General features: G+C 34.9%; 1 protein-coding gene across 1 annotated transcript in view; it reads left to right on the top strand.

The window, feature by feature from the left end:
• Positions 1-14,471, top strand: part of LOC136032970 (probable RNA-binding protein CG14230) — a 34,420-nt gene extending 19,949 nt beyond the window's left edge. The window contains exons 4-8 of the mRNA XM_065713471.1: positions 2,738-2,932; positions 5,658-5,848; positions 10,229-10,361; positions 13,312-13,564; positions 14,265-14,471. Of these exons, the coding sequence (XP_065569543.1) occupies positions 2,738-2,932; positions 5,658-5,848; positions 10,229-10,361; positions 13,312-13,564; positions 14,265-14,428 (936 nt within the window). The 3' untranslated portion in view covers positions 14,429-14,471. The remainder of the gene's footprint in view (positions 1-2,737; positions 2,933-5,657; positions 5,849-10,228; positions 10,362-13,311; positions 13,565-14,264) is intronic.
• Positions 14,472-15,972: the final 1,501 nt, after the last annotated feature.

Below are 15,972 nucleotides of genomic sequence, written 5' to 3' on the forward strand. Positions count from 1 at the left end.
AATGGAACTTTCTGGGAGGGTTTAAAGAAGGAGGCTTTGAATAGATTTGGATGGAAGTGGAGTGTGCATAGCTGTGTTGGCCTCAGACGGTTTGGTGCTGCGGTGAGTTGTCCGTCCTTTTAGTAGTAGCAGCTTTGAGAACTCTTCACCGAGAGACACGAAAGAATAATTTAAATAAAGCAAAAATAAACAGTATAATATATTCTACATCGTATATTCAGCTTATATTTTGGAATAATGTGAGAATCTTCCCGGGGGAGGGATAAGCCTAGCATAGAATGAAAAAAACTAACATAAACAAACATATAAAACAGAAACAGGGATCTCACTGCGGTATGCACTCCGTTACTCTCTGATACGTGTTGAGCGCTTTTGCGCTGAGCTACCATGGCTTAGGAATTTTTCACTACCGAAAAAAAAGATATTAGAAATTTTTATAAAATAGACCTTTCATTGCACCATGCCTAATTGTCCAATATAATTCATACTCACACTGTAGAGTTCCTTCAACAAGAACTTTATAGAGGGTCTAACCAACCTCTTATCCTCCTCCCACATTCCAGAAATGGCACCAAAAGTGTCATTTTAGGTATCATATGACAATTTTATCTGGTGCTATCAGCCACAATATGTAGCCTACACATCGACTAAATGTAAACATTAACTTCCGAATTAACCTTTTTTCATATCTCCATAACCATCCAGTAAGCCGCGAGTGACGATAAAAAAAAGAAAAGAATGAAAAAACAACGGACACAGGAAGGGTGATTCCGAGCTGGAATAAGGTATTTGTTACTTCTCGTGATTGGGGGGTGGTGAATCGAAAGTTAATGCTTTTCAGCCAGACCGATTTATATTTTCTTTTTTTCCTCAAGGAAGAAACTTTCGTTTTGCTCTTTGTTATCTTCCTCATTGCTGACTGAGCTGACCTGATGCCGTCAGATTAATCGGCGATGTACTGCCGTGCCAACGGTACCAACGGTGCGCTAGCGTGCTGATGAAGTTTTCCTCACTGCTAAATGCCAATCACGCATTTCATTCGCTTTTTGCCGCCGAAAAATTGGCGTTCTGTCGGTGTCTAGTAACTAGTGAGAAATAAAGCAAGCTGAGTTGTGCCTCAGATGTATATTTATTTTCTTATTTAATTTTTATCCGTATATATTCCTTTGAACATTCTCTGAGGAGACTTTGTTCGAGTCTATTATCTAGAAATCGCTGTTGAATCAAAAGTTTAGTTCAAGAACAGTCCTAAACCCTGATTTAAAGCTGAACGAAATTTATGCAGTAATTATATTAAATTGAAATATAGACGTTTAACGCTCAGATCCTCTTATGCAACTGAAGAATTGAGATTAGAATCCATTTTTTCAATTCTTAAGCACAAAATCTGAAAACCGGAAATATTCATAGTGTTAACCAATAATAATTCTTCGGCAATAAAAAACATAATTAAGAAATTGTTATTGAAAGAAGAATAAAGGCTATATTTAGACTTAAGAAGATCAGAAATAAAGTCATGTAAAAATCAAACTTAAAAAGATCAGAAATTATTATTAAAGAATAAGTGAAACCGAAAGGAACATAATTAAAATAAACAATCGGTATCAAACATAAAGATTACAAATACTGTCATAGAAGAATTATTAAATCCTAAAACGAGTAGAAATTTAGACATACGCTGTACTAAAGTCAAATTTTAAGCAAACAGAAATTTCTACAAACAGGAGTTTGATCATTGCCTCTCCCCCTTCTAACCGTTTAACCTGTAAAATTCATTGTATATTTTATGCTGTACTGAAAACCAAATATATTTTAAGCCTTTTTCATAATTACAACTATGAAAATTACTGTTAGATAAAATCTTGAATTGCTGAAATTTCTAGGAATTATTACCATTATATATTTAATACTATTTTGATTAGCTCTTTCCACTCATCGTCATCGTTAAATTTTTTGTATTCCGTGTATATTTCGAAAAATTAAACCTAACTCTACAAAATACATATAGTTTTCTTTAAAGCGCAAATCTTGCAATACACTTTAGAAGGTTTATGATTAGGGAGGAAGAGGGTAGCCAAACTCCTATTTGTGGTATTTTTTGTTTGTTTTAGGTTTGACTTGATTATTCATTTTAATTTACTCTATTTAATTATTTAATTTATCTATATTAATATCTGTTTTAAGCTATTGATTCATCTATATCAGTTTCTGTTATATTTATTTATGATGCTATTTTTATTTTAGTTTCTGTTTGTTTTGGGTTTCATTTATTCTTTGACAGTAATTTCTGATCATTCTGAGTTTTAATTATTATAGGACTTTTTTGTGTTTGTCTTAAGTTTTAATGTGGTTCTTCTCTTTCAAAAAGCTATTTTTCTGAAAGTCGTTTTTTTTTCTAATTTTATTACCAAATATAAATAACATTTCATATTTTACTCTAATAGGGATAATTTTGTTTCCTTGTCGCCTTTTGGCTCTTTTCCCTTTCACATGCTATCTATCTTTCTCGTCCACTCTATCCTTTTTCTGCTATCTTTATTTTATGGTAAAACTTTTACTATAGTTAATCTTTTATTTATTTTCTTCTTGATTATTTATTCTCCATTATGCCAACTTTCCTACTTCCCTTCTGTCCTATTCTCTGTGTCTATTTTGCTACCCTATCTCTTTCCTTTATTCTCTTACACCAGTCTTACTGTTTGCTACTGCCTTAGCTAAATATTTACCTTATTTTCAGGATGCTGCAAAACCCACAAAAATTATTTTTGATGATGAAGGAGAAGAAGAAGGCGATGGTGAAGAAACAGTAGGCACTGACACTTCAAATCTCAATATAGATAAAGCCCGACTATTTGATGAAGAAGATGATGCTAGTGATTTTGAGGCCGATTTCACTGAGAAGCCGCAATTTGAAGGAAAGAAAGGGAAAGAGGTATCTTGGGAATCATTTTCATGTCTAATTTTAAAATACAGTTAATACATTAATAGTAGCATTAAGCCAGCATTAAGAATGCAAGTGTTTTTTTTTTTGGCTCTGTGTGTCCATTTACTTTCGTTTTACAGTTAGTCTAACTGTAAAATTAAGCTCTTTTTAGGCTAAACCTGTTTTTGCACACTTTCAAATGTCATTTATTTAGAGTGTTAATTTATTTCATGAATAAGTCCCTGAAGAGATCCTTAAATAGTTACTTGAAAGATTTTTGTAAAGTATGCCCAAATCTTTCTAGTGAAAGCCTTCGTATACATGGCCGATTCTTTTCAAAAACTTATTTTTTCTTTTAACCCTTTATTTGCTTTTTCTATTTGAACAGCGTCATGCATTACCGGCCTTAATTTTGGTTTGATGGATCTGGAAAACTTTTGCTATATTGTCATCAGTACTGTATTAAATCTTAAAATAATCAAGATTAAGAAAGTGTTTACATTGCTCATTAAAAATAAAATAAAAAACACTTGCAATAACTAAATAGCGCACCAAAATAGCTCTGCCATAGAATTATCTTGTCTTCCTGAAGGTGATAGATCAACGCCATTGGTGGTAGACATGTAGTGTTATTTCGAAGGAGATTTGGCGATCTGAGATTATAGCGATGACTTCAACTTGTGCATCTTTTATCAGTACACGCATGGGACTCATAGTCAAAATATAGTGGGTTGGGTTTTTTACAGCGGTGGCTAAAATCTTGATTAGGTCTTGGAGTGGAATTCGTGGAAAGTGGAATTTTTTTTACATCGGGTAATAATCTCTATGCATTCTACTGGTCAGAAATGCTTAATAATGAGTGAAACTTTAATGGGGTTGAAAAAAAAACAAATAAAATTATGCGGCCATCGTACGCTATAAGCTAAAAGTTGGTGTAATTGAACAAATCATGCTAGAAGTTTCATGTAGTATCTCAGAAGGTATTTTAAACGTGACAAATACGGTTTCATCATGATGAATATCGTCCAATAAATTACCATTTCTTCAAGGGATGTTTTACTGTTTGCAATTTTATTTTCCTTTTGTTTGTGTTATTAAAAGGAATTGTTTCCTTCCTCAACAGATTATTTATGTAAAACAAATTGTGTTTTCGTTTTATCGTTTCATTTTTTCATATGTTCCTCTCCTTTCAATCCAGATTCTTATTTTCTTCTTTATTCGTATTTTGTGAGCCAAATTTGTTATTTGCAATTAGTTAAGCTATGGGCAAGATGTATCCTGTGGTCCGTGGATAGACCACCTCTCTTTTTGCACAATCTAAACTGTCACTGGAAATAAAATATGTTTCCATGGCCTGTAATGGAAAACCAAAGAAGACAACCGTGAAAAACTAAAAATCTGTGGCTACTAGGGAGAAAGTAAGAACAATCACACTAATATTTCACCTTTATAGGCATACAACAAGGCGTGCTCAAAACATATTTTTTTATATTTGTAATGGGAAATAGTAAATCATATCAATTGTAGTGCATGTAAATGTTGTTAATTTTTGTGTTCTCTTGCTTTGCTACTTCCTTGAATGTTAAAATCAAAAGGCTTTGTAAATTGAACAATATTCAGATTTACTCAGTACATCAATTTTTACGCTACAGTATTCTTTGAATTTTAAAAAAACCTATTTTTCTAATTAAGCGGTTCTTATGGATCAGGAGTCATTCTTAAGTAATTGGAACAAAAAGTCAAACTTCAGTGTTAAGAATGAGGTAGTGAGGAAGGGGTAACCCCACTCATATACGTAATAATTTCTGTTTGTTTTAAGTTTTTAATGTTGCTCCTGTGAAAAAACATGTTTTTTTTATTTAATTTAAAAAAGAGCAGCCAGCTGGGGTTTCAAAGTCTTCTCTTAACCTTTTCAACAACGGCAGACAAGACTAGCATGTTCCCTGTTTTTTCACTGCCTTTTTAGTACACTAATGGGTTCAGATTCTGCATGACTTCATCGTCAGCAAGTACAGACAACGATCGCCAGATACACAAAAAGTGAGTAGGCCTACATTATGCTGGCGGTAGCGCATAGTAAATTTATGTTGTCTCTTCATCCTTTATCTGCCACTAAGTCTTGCAGGTTCAAAGTTGGCTCTGTAAACATAGTGTTATCCTTTGAATTCTATACGTTAGGACTGCCACTGATCTCACCTCCCCGATCCTCCGTTAGAGATAGACTCCATATTTCTTTTCTTTTTGTTTTTTTTCTGCTTTCTATGGATCACAGTTCTCGTGCAACGAAATTTTCGTCTGACCTCTTACCACTGATGGATAACAACCCTGACGGATTGATATGCCGTCATACTGTAAAATGTAAATGATTTAATATGGTTTTGGACGTGTTTAGTAGGCCCTTTAATAACCTCAGTTGTTTTGCTCTTGCAGAATTGACATGTTAAGTGAGAAAAATTAACCATTTAAATCCCGTTCTAATTTGATTGAAAACATACAAGCCCTTACAATTATCCAGCTATTAGACTAATATGTCATATCACTCGTACCGATAACCTCATCTGTTTCTCTCGTTCCTTACCACTCTTCTCCTTCTTATCTTTTCATTACATAGTAAGATCTTTAATTTGAATTGCCCTTTGTTTTACTTATCTTTGCTCTTCATTCTCCATTGCTCTATCATTTGATGCTGATGTCTTTTTTGATGAGTATAAAATTGTTTACTTCTTTTTCTTAGCTCTTTGACCTCCAGTCACGCTACAGTAAGGATGAGCGGTTTGATCTCGATCAGCGCTTCTTAAAACAAGCCATGGAAAATCCAACAGAAGTTCCTGAAGACTTAGAAAAAGATAGACAATTGAAAATCCTTTCCGAAATTACTGGTAAAGAAGTCACTGTCGATAAAAGGAAAAATGATAATTTTGTCAAGTAAGGTTTTTTTATGTTAGATATGTACGACTATCTAAAATTAAAAAGTGGCGAATCAAAAGTTCATTTCTGTCTGATTGTGTCGTTTGTAAGGCCTCAATTTGACTTGTAGTTTAAATTTAGAGAATATGTAGTTTTCCAGTCTGGAATGTCGCTTTCCATCTGTGATTCGCGATCTCGGAAGAAAGAAAGTAGATTAAACGGGAGCGTAAAATTATGGAATGCCTAGTCTCTTTTTTCTTCTTTGACGTAGTAGAGCTGAAAAAGACAATAAAACACTCTCATTTTAGGTATTTTAAAATGACTGTTGTTTTAAGTACTTTAAGTGCTTTTCACTGTCTTTCATAGTAATTTTTAATTTTTTCTTAATAAAGAAAAATTTCTTAAGAAATATAATATAAATCAAATACTACTGCTACTACTAACAACTCACTGCAGCACCAAGCCACCTGAGGCCAACACAACTACGTAAGCTCCTTCTCCATCCCAATTTATTCGAAGTCTCCCTCTTTACACCCTCCCAGGAAGTTCCCATTTCCCTTGAATCTTTCCCTACAATATTCTCCCACCCCAACCAAGGACAACCTGCTTTTCGTTTAGCCATAGACGGTTGGACGAAAAGGACAATCTTTGGCAATATGTCATCCTTCCTCCGTCGAACGTGTTCTAGCCATCTCAACCTTTCTTTCATTATATCCCTAGAAAGCGGAATTGAATCACACTTGTCCTACAGCCTACTATTTAAAATACAATCATTCAGTCTGGTACCCAAAACAAACTATAGGTAATTTCTGGAAAACATCTAGGAAATCTTTCTCCGTTTTTCGGTGCGCCCATGCTTCTGAACCCACACTTGACCGCTGTCATCACTGTAGCTTCCAATTTTCTAATCTTGATTCACAGACATATCTTCCTATTCTTCCATAGTTTTTTTAAATGTAAAAATCACCCTGGACCTTGGCCATTCTACTTTTAATATCTTCACTCCACCCACCGTCTTCCAAAATGAATATTTTCAAAACGCTATTAATAATAGTATAATTCGAGAAAAAAGGATTCACTTTGGGAAAATAAATCACTGTCGTTTTCTCTATTTTTGGTGGGGGGATGACCCCCTCCCTTTCGAATACACAGAGATCAGATAGTTAACTCCAGAAGACCCAATTAGGATTCTTATTTCCTTATCCTCGCTAATTGAACGTGGCAGCTTATTGGCTATGATTGAAAGACTCTTAATATTAGCTTAATTTTGGGTTTTCTTATCAATATTTTGTGGCAAATAGTTTTTTTTTTCTCATTTTGACTTACTGTCGTGCCTTTAATAATCATAATAATTTATTTATAACCCACAAAGTACATTAAACTGTGGAGTAAACACACAAAAAAAAGAAAAAACAAGACAAAAAACATAACAACATAAATAACATAGCAGCATAACAACATACAACATAAATAAATTACCTCCATTCAAACAATGGCCAAAGAGGGTCAAAAACACCGATCATTTGCCGAGTTTTAAGACATATATCTTTAGATAAATGTTTCAGTCGCGAGGGCGCGTCAACGATGTCAAATTTAGAGACGACTGTATGATTCCGATACTTTGTGGTCTGAGCTTGCGGAAAAGCTAGTAAAAAAAGAAAAAAAAAATTCTATTATCTTCCTCCACTCTAATTTATCAATGTTTTGTGATAAATGTTTTTTTTTCTCATTTTGGCTTGCTATTTTTTGTCTTTGTGGTCCATGCTGTTTGTGGAAAAAATTGCATTAGAGAAAATCCTCTGATCCTCCTTAGCACTAAGCGTTAATACTTTTGGAAACATGACATCAAAGAGCTGAGCCATGCACACACAATACAACAAAGTGCGCCTAATGATTTGGATTGACGTAGTAGCATAGAGTTGTAGTAGTAGTAGGCCAGATACTAATTGATCGAGGTACCAGGGACAGTGAAAATGGAATGTGATTGTTGGAATGGGTTAGGTGGAAAATTACCACCTAAACATGTATGTCTTAAAAACTGGGAAAAATCGGGAATATAGTTTTTAAAAAAAATTCCATAAGCAGAAGTTTTGCTTTTTTAAATTCATGATTCAATGTGGCAGCATGGACAAGAATGTGGTACTGTATTAAAATCTTCATAATTTAGAAACAACCAAAAGAAAAATTCTAGGAAATCCTTCTTTTCAGGTAGGAATAAACCGAAGGTGGGTCCAGGGGGGCATAAAATGATATCATTTTGATGTCTTCGGTACTTCGATTTTTTGCATAGTTTGAAGAAGCTACTAAAAATAATTTAAACATATCTTGTTTGGTCGTTTTTATGGCACATGATATCTACCAAGTGGGTTAAAAGGGACGGTTAAATCGGAAAAATTAGAAAAAATGCGGTTTTTTTAACTTACGAACGGGTGATCGTATCTTAATTAAATTTGATATTACGTGATTGACATAACTGGAACGGATCTGCTCTATTTGGGGGAGTGGGGGGGAGGAGTTAATTCTGAAAAAATGAGGTACTTTTAAGTTACGAAGGAGTGGTCGGATCTTAATCCCGACCGGATCCAGCGTCTTTGGGGGGGGGGAGGTTACCAGAAATATTGGAAAACGCTTAAAGCGGAGAGGTCATGATGAAACCAGGATGAAACTTGGTGGGAAGAATAAGCACAAGTCCAAGATACGTGACTGACATAACCAGACTGGATCCGCTCTCTTTGGTGGAGTCGTGGTGGGGGGGAGGGAGTTATTCGGAAAAATTAGACAAAATGAATCATTTGTAACTTACGAACGGGTGATCAGATCTTAATGAAATTTGATTTTCAGAGGGATCTTGTGTTTTAGAGCTCTCATTTTAAACCCCGACCAGATCCGGTGACATTGGCGGGAGTTGGGGTGGGAAACCGGAATTCTTGGAAAACTTGAAAATTGAGGTATCTTTATCTTACAAATGGGTGATCGGATCCTAATGAAACTTGATATATAGAAGGATATTATGTCTCAGATGCTCCATTTTCGAATCGGATTCGGGGACATTGGGGGCTGGAGGGGAGGAAACAGAAATCTTGGAAACCGAAAATCTTGGAAAACGCTTAGAGTGGAGAGATCGGGATGAAACATAATGGGAAGAATAAGCACAAGTTATAGATACGTGATTGACATAATTGGAACGGATCTGCTCTCTTGGGGGAGCTGGGGGGTGTTAATTTGAAAAATTTAGGTATTTTTAACTTAAGAACGGGTGACCGGATCTTAATGAAATTTGATATTTAGATGGAACTCATGTCTCAGAGCTCTTATTTCAAATCCCAACCAGATCTGTTGGCATTGGGGGGAGTTGGAGGAAGAAACCGAAAATCTTGTAAAACGCTTAGAGTGGAGAATTTGGGATGAAACTTGTTGGGTAAAATAAGCAAATGTCATAGATATGCTATTGACGTAACCGTACTGGATCCGCTCTCTTTGGGGAAGTTAGGGGGTGGGGTTCAGTGTTTTGGCGAGTTTGGTGCTTCTGGACGTGCTAGGACGATGAAAATGGGTAGGCGTGTCAGGGAGCTGCACAAATTGACTTAAAGTCGTTTTTCCCGATTCGACCATCTAGGGGGCTGAAGGGAGAGGAAAAATTAGAAAAAATGAGGTATTTATAACTTAATGAATTTTAACTTATAATGAATTTTAACTTTATAACTTAATGAAGGATCTTAATGAATTTTGATATTCAGGAGGACCTCGTGACTCAGAGCTCTTATTTTAAATCCCGACCGGTATGCAAACTAATCAGTTTTACCACCTGAAGTAGTGCAATAATAAAAATGCATAATAGTTGAGTGGTCCCAGAAAGTGGCACTTTTCATTGCTCTTTTTATAAATATGGTCATGCAAGAATAATTGGTAGTTTTTTTTTATAAATGTTTTTTTCAACCCGCTTCAATTCTCCGTAAATTTTCAGTTTTAGATTTTTTTTTTATTGCTTAAAGGAAATCAGGAAACTAAAAAGGCTTTTGTTTAAAAGAAAAAAAAAACATATTTTGGAGGTTTGACGAAGTTGAGATGTTTTCTGTCTCATTTATTATTGCCTCAATCATTTATTTGCCTCATGTTCAGTAATCAGACTGACATGAGAAACTATCTCACCTACAGTAGCTAGTACAAATACATATCAGTTCATTTTTAAGTGAGGTATACATAGCGTCTCTGCTAATATTAGGTCCACAGAAGAGCAATATTCAATTATCATTGCAATTTAGTTCCCAACGCAGCCTAATTATTTGTAATATTATTTACCTGTAATATCGAAAAAAAAAAAATTTTCAGTAGAGTGAGACTGTGATTTAACCCGCTAGCCTCCGTTTTCCCACTAAATTACTTACTCCCTTATTTCAGAACATCAATGTTAGCCAGATATGACCCTACCAAAACAGAAAATTCAATAGAAAAGAATAAGAAAATGAAATCAGATGAAGGAGCCAGCTATAGAGACGAAACTTTAGCAACAACGTCTACCCAAAACAGTGAGGTAATGAACTAAGATCATTTTCGGGAATCCTGACCTTATAAACCCGTATTTTGTCCTGAAAAAGTACTTACTCATGGGGAGGAGAATATGGTGGCTATAGCAATTTTATCCGCAAAGTTCTATAATTCTCTTTGTTTTGACCTTTTGCTATTCAGAAGAATTCCCCACTCCTACACAAAAGATTTTGAATCTACCAAAAGGATAATGGGTAGGGCGGTTAACTAACCCTTTCCGCTGAATGTTACCCGCTGAAATTCTTTCCTTTGTACAGTCAAATTGATTTCTGATTGTCAATGATGATTGTTTAACTTACAACCTTTTCCGTTGCTTACGAAGAATTTTTAACCGATTTTTTCTTCACTTCAGCATATTTCTGACCATATACGTGGAGGAGAAGGGGGGACATTGAACCTTTGTCCCTGATTCACAATTTCGAGATTATTTGATATTCCCCATCATTTCTTTTGTATTTCCGATATAATTCTACTATTTTTGGCATTTTTTCATAAGTTGTCCCCCTTCCCTCCTTTGTGCTAAATAAACCAAATTAGTCTATCATATCGCTATTTAATAAAATGCAATCGAGCATAAACAGATAAACATTTCCGTTGCAACGTAAACAGCACAAACCTTTTAATTAAATCTGCGTGCCGATTTTTTTTTTTTACGGGAAGTCTTACAACAGCCTTTGGTTGGCTTCGCTGACGAATGTATTGTTGGAAAGTGTTGTGGTTTTGTTTCTTTGCCACGATTAAATACTATATTTTTCAATGCTCTGAAACCTTTACAATGCTTTGTCCTAAAGACATTTTTTTTCGGAAAAGATAATGACCTCTTCCTTTAAAGACAGTCTTAAAACGTGTTGTTTCCTCTTAACCCCTATTGTGTTATCTACTTCTTGACACCTAATCAATGTTCTTACTTCTACAAACATGCCACACCTTGTATACAAACTAAGACTATGTAACTTTACCCCTAGAAATAAAATCTAACTCAGCCTATGTTGCTATTTCAAAAAAATTAACATATACAAGCTAAGGCTACGTTACACTGTCAAATATAGCACCTACTATTAGTTTCTGTTAAATTAGATAGTAAGACCAGGTGTTTTTTTCTGTCTACCCCTCAGATTCCAGCAGTAATATTTCATAATCCGTGCAAAATCATGTCATGTTGTTAGATTGTTATTCATAATCATTGCGTAACCACTTGTATTAAGACAAATTTACCCTTAAATGTATCAGAAATACCCAAGTAGCTAACCCCTTACCCTTGGAGTGAAATAAGGTCTAAGATTTTTGATTACAAGACAATAATTGAGTGAAAATCCTTGAACAATGAAACTGGAATTTCAAGATTGATATCACCAGTATCGTAAAGGTTAATGGTCTAAACTTTCTTGGGCGGAGTCTTTTTGTCTCTAGGCACCTGGCTGTCTAATTCCGGCACTGTCGGGTAGATGATTGGTGGGGGATGGAAAGAATACGCCTATAAAAATCCGTCCCTCTGTTCCCTTGGCCTAAGGAACTTGCCCCATTAACTTGAAGTGGGTGATGAGTGAAAACGTTGAATTACCTCTCTGAAAATCGTCATGTTCATCTTCCATTCATCCAAGATAATTGTCTCATGAATTTCAAGCCGGCTGGAAAAAAAAGAGTCCTTCAATCGTACAGATTGAAATCTTTTTGATGATTTCGGTTTAAAAAAAAAAGAAATGCACAATACCTTACCTTTCTGCTCAAAAGTAGAGATTGTAAGGTGTGTGGATAAACAGGAGTCACGAGCCCATTTTATGATTTTATATATTGATATCATGTTTAAAATCCGCGCGTGATTGCGATTCGTAACTTCCAAGCAAAAATTATACGCAGCTCTACAAAATGAAATGTCTACAAAACAAAATTCATATATTATTATGTCCGACTATAGGATAGTTACACGTCTCCCTCACAAGGCTATTATAAAAACCTTTTATATTGAAAGACAGGACATTACAGGAAAGCCAATTGTTTTAAACTTGTTTTTTTTCAGTTTATTACAGACTACATCTTAACTGTATAGACTGAGAGTTGACGTTTGATATGTGTTTAATTAGAGGGGTGTAGGCAATATTCGCTCTACAAAATTTTTGGTGTCATTCCTTGTCTTTTTGTGTTTCATGCAAGGATCCCCTTCCCTTCAAATTTAAAGAGTGTTATTTTTACGCATAACCTATCGTATAACCTATTTTGGCCTTTTTTCTTTTTTAGTTTTTTTTTACTTGGAATTCCATATTTTTGACCCCTTGAAATTCTTGTTTTTGCTGTGAAGTATAAAATTATATCTGAAACAAACTGTGGGGTCTGACTAAAATTAATCCTCTAGTCTCCCTAATTATAATTTAGGAATGGCCAGTGGTTTTATTCTTTTCTTGGGAAAGATATTCGTAACTAATTCCTAACCTCAGCTCTTCTTTTCCTTCTTTTTTCGCGGGATTGGTTTCTTTTCTTCCATGCTCACCATAAACTAAATCGTTAAAGCTGAAATTCTGTTCAAGCAACCAGAAATCCCTTTTTTCCTTTTACAGAACCCTTCTTTTTTGTGACCTTGACTAAGCTTGGTTTTTATTTTCCTTTTTTTAAAGGTTTTAGTATAAATAAAAATCAATTTTGATTAGTAGCAGTAGCGGTTCCATTTTGAATTGAGAAAAATACTGTACGTCTTGTCTCATTAATAGTATGATAATATTGTAAGATAAATTTATTTGTACGTTGAAGTTAGTTCATGATCTCTCCAAGAGAAATCCCCCATGAAAAGTTTAGTATAAAAAGACGGCATAATATCAAAAAGGATGCTTTGGTTCATAACACATTTACTTTGACGCCAGACCTAACCGTCTCCCCAGAGATATCCTCTGATCTCATTAAGTATTTGAACTTTTGCAACCACCTTAGAATTTTATCTTCCTTAGGTGTCCCAAGAGCGGTTTTTTGAAACAACAGATAATCTTTCGGGACTGTTTGCTAAAAAAGATAGTTTCAGCCTCCTTCAAAACTTTGGAACTGAGACCACTGTAGAAAATGAAATTGTGGAAGTTGCTTTGGACCAAGATGAATCCCCTGAGAAGAAGGAACAAACTACTACAGAAGGAAAGGTATTAATACCTCCGAAAAACCTATGGATTGAACCGTTCTTCTTCAAGAGAAAGGACGAACGCCTGCTAGGTAACATGCTTGCTTATCTCTTTTTTCGTTTATTTTCTTGCCTTTTTATCCTTTTGTATCTAGTGATTAAATTTATTATCTGTAGAATTACAGTCGTGTCAGAAACCCTACTAAAAGTGGATTAAAGAAAAGAAAAGTCACATAGATGAAATAACTTAGCCTGAAAGTGTTATGAATTGGATATCATAGGGCTAGTTTTAAGTCAAGTTTGGTGGCTATTTCCAAGTTAATATGGTATTGTACCTATGTAATGTATTTTTTTGAAGGGAGAATGAGTATGTATCAATGGTTTTCAATAAAAAATTTGGCCTGAAGGACATGGTACACTTGTGGCCCTCAGTTTGTCTAGCTGTTATGTTGTATTGAATAAACCCATCATCATATGCTTTATGTTATTGCCGGAGTATTATTTTTGTAGTCTGTGTTTTACTGATAACTGCATCTTGTTCCATTTGTAACTTCTGCTATTTTTTTTAGCTGTTCTTATGTGAATCATGGTATCTCCAAACTTTGCCATTGTGCGTTCTATATAACTTTGGAACTACCCTAGCGAGTATTAATTTTTTATCTTATTTTAATGTTTTCTTCGAATCTATCCTCTCTCCCCTCCCCCTCTCTCTCTTTTTATCTCTCTTCTGTCTTCTCTCTGTTTATTCTTTGTTCATCCTTTTTATTTAAATAAGCAATGTTTTCATTTCAGAAGGCCAAGATTTCTTCTTTGGTCGAGTCGATGATCCTGAGGAATATAGACTTAAGTGGCAAACCAAGCGTCAAGATTTAGTGAAAATCTACAGAAGTCATCATCGTCGTTCTTCCATGATTCGAGCCTTCAAAAAGAAATATACTCTTAGAAAACGTTATTGATTTTAAGAAAAGCTAAAATAAAGTTTAACACTGAGATAAAAAATTAGTCTAATGGTATGCAAGTGAGGATGGAATCGTGTGTCAAAAAGTTATTCATTTATTGGTAGAAATGATGTTTTCTTTTCCAATTCTCGAGGCAAAACAATCATTGTGAGGAGTAGTTTTTTGCTGTGTGACAAACATGTCAGATAGAAAAAGGAAAATAGATACCAAAAAAAACTTATTTTTAGTTTAAAGATTGAGGGCCAATTGTAAATATTTGTGACTAACTCTTCGTTATTTTGGTAACTACGGCATATGTGGCTTTTTCTATTGTTGGCCTTTTATGTAAATTTGAAAGTTATCGCGGTCAATACAAAACAGTGGTCTGAAAATGCAAATACTCTACTTTATCCCCCCTTCTCTCCCTCTCCCTCTCCCTCTCTTCCTAGAAAGGAAATCTTTCTAGGATGCTAACCCATTCCGAGGACATATTCCGTAACACCCCAATAACTTTTATAAATGTAATTTTTCCGGTTAATGGCCATTTTATGGAGGTGAACAGTATCTTTAAGGTGGCGTTGTAGACTAAAGGCTACTCAGGAGGAAACATCTTACTAAAATATAGGTGGTACCATTAAATTTCTTATTTTTTGTTCTTTTCGAATATCATGTTTGCGTTTCCGACAGTTCGTCCAAACCACCCTGATGGTCCAATATGTAGATTAACTTCTTAACTTAAAGTTTTTCGCATGTTGACAAATGGTCTGCGTTGTACAACTTTCAACTTTTTCTTTATTCAACTTAAAAAATACAAAACAATATTATGCCCCAGCAGAGAGCAGAGCTCGTAAGGCGGGGACAGTGCAAAAATATAGAAAAAACATCAACATCTCATCGTAATAATGGTTCCAAAATTTAATACGGCAAAAGACAAACAAAATAGAAAAAAAAACTCATAAGAGAGAAGTAACAAGGATAAGTAAATAAATAAATATCGGGCAGGAGGGGCGTGGGAGGCCATCCCAGACACAGGGACACAAAAACAAAACACACAAATAAGAAGATCAAATAATTTAATTTCCCATCATCAATGGTGAATAATCAAAATTTTAGCATACAATCTTTAATACTTGCTTTTATAAATTTAGCTGAAATTTTTGGGATGGATCAAACAGGTACCGATCTTCTGACTCGATGCCTTTGGTCGGGAGTGTAATGTTGGGAGCAAATCATCCGACGCTATCAGTTCTTTCCTCCCAGATTTCTCCAGGTACCCATTTAGAACTGGTTAAACTCTGGCTGACATTACAGGGTCACGCCGTTGACCCTTGCTCCAAACCAAATAACCAGCAAGACCAGGACTCGAGCCCCTGTACCACCATATATAGCTGTAGTAATATTTTCTGCGTTGTTTTTTATGTCGTGGCTGGTCTTTAGCGGGTAGCTCTAGTAAAATCAACTTTGATTACAAGAACGTCGGAAGTTCACTTTGGAATCGGTCTGGATAGAATTTTGACAATAAAATGGACGATCCTGAGCTAGAAGTCTTATACTATGAAAAT

Source organism: Artemia franciscana, chromosome 11 (assembly GCF_032884065.1).
Source record: "Artemia franciscana chromosome 11, ASM3288406v1, whole genome shotgun sequence".
NCBI lineage: Eukaryota > Metazoa > Arthropoda > Branchiopoda > Anostraca > Artemiidae > Artemia > Artemia franciscana.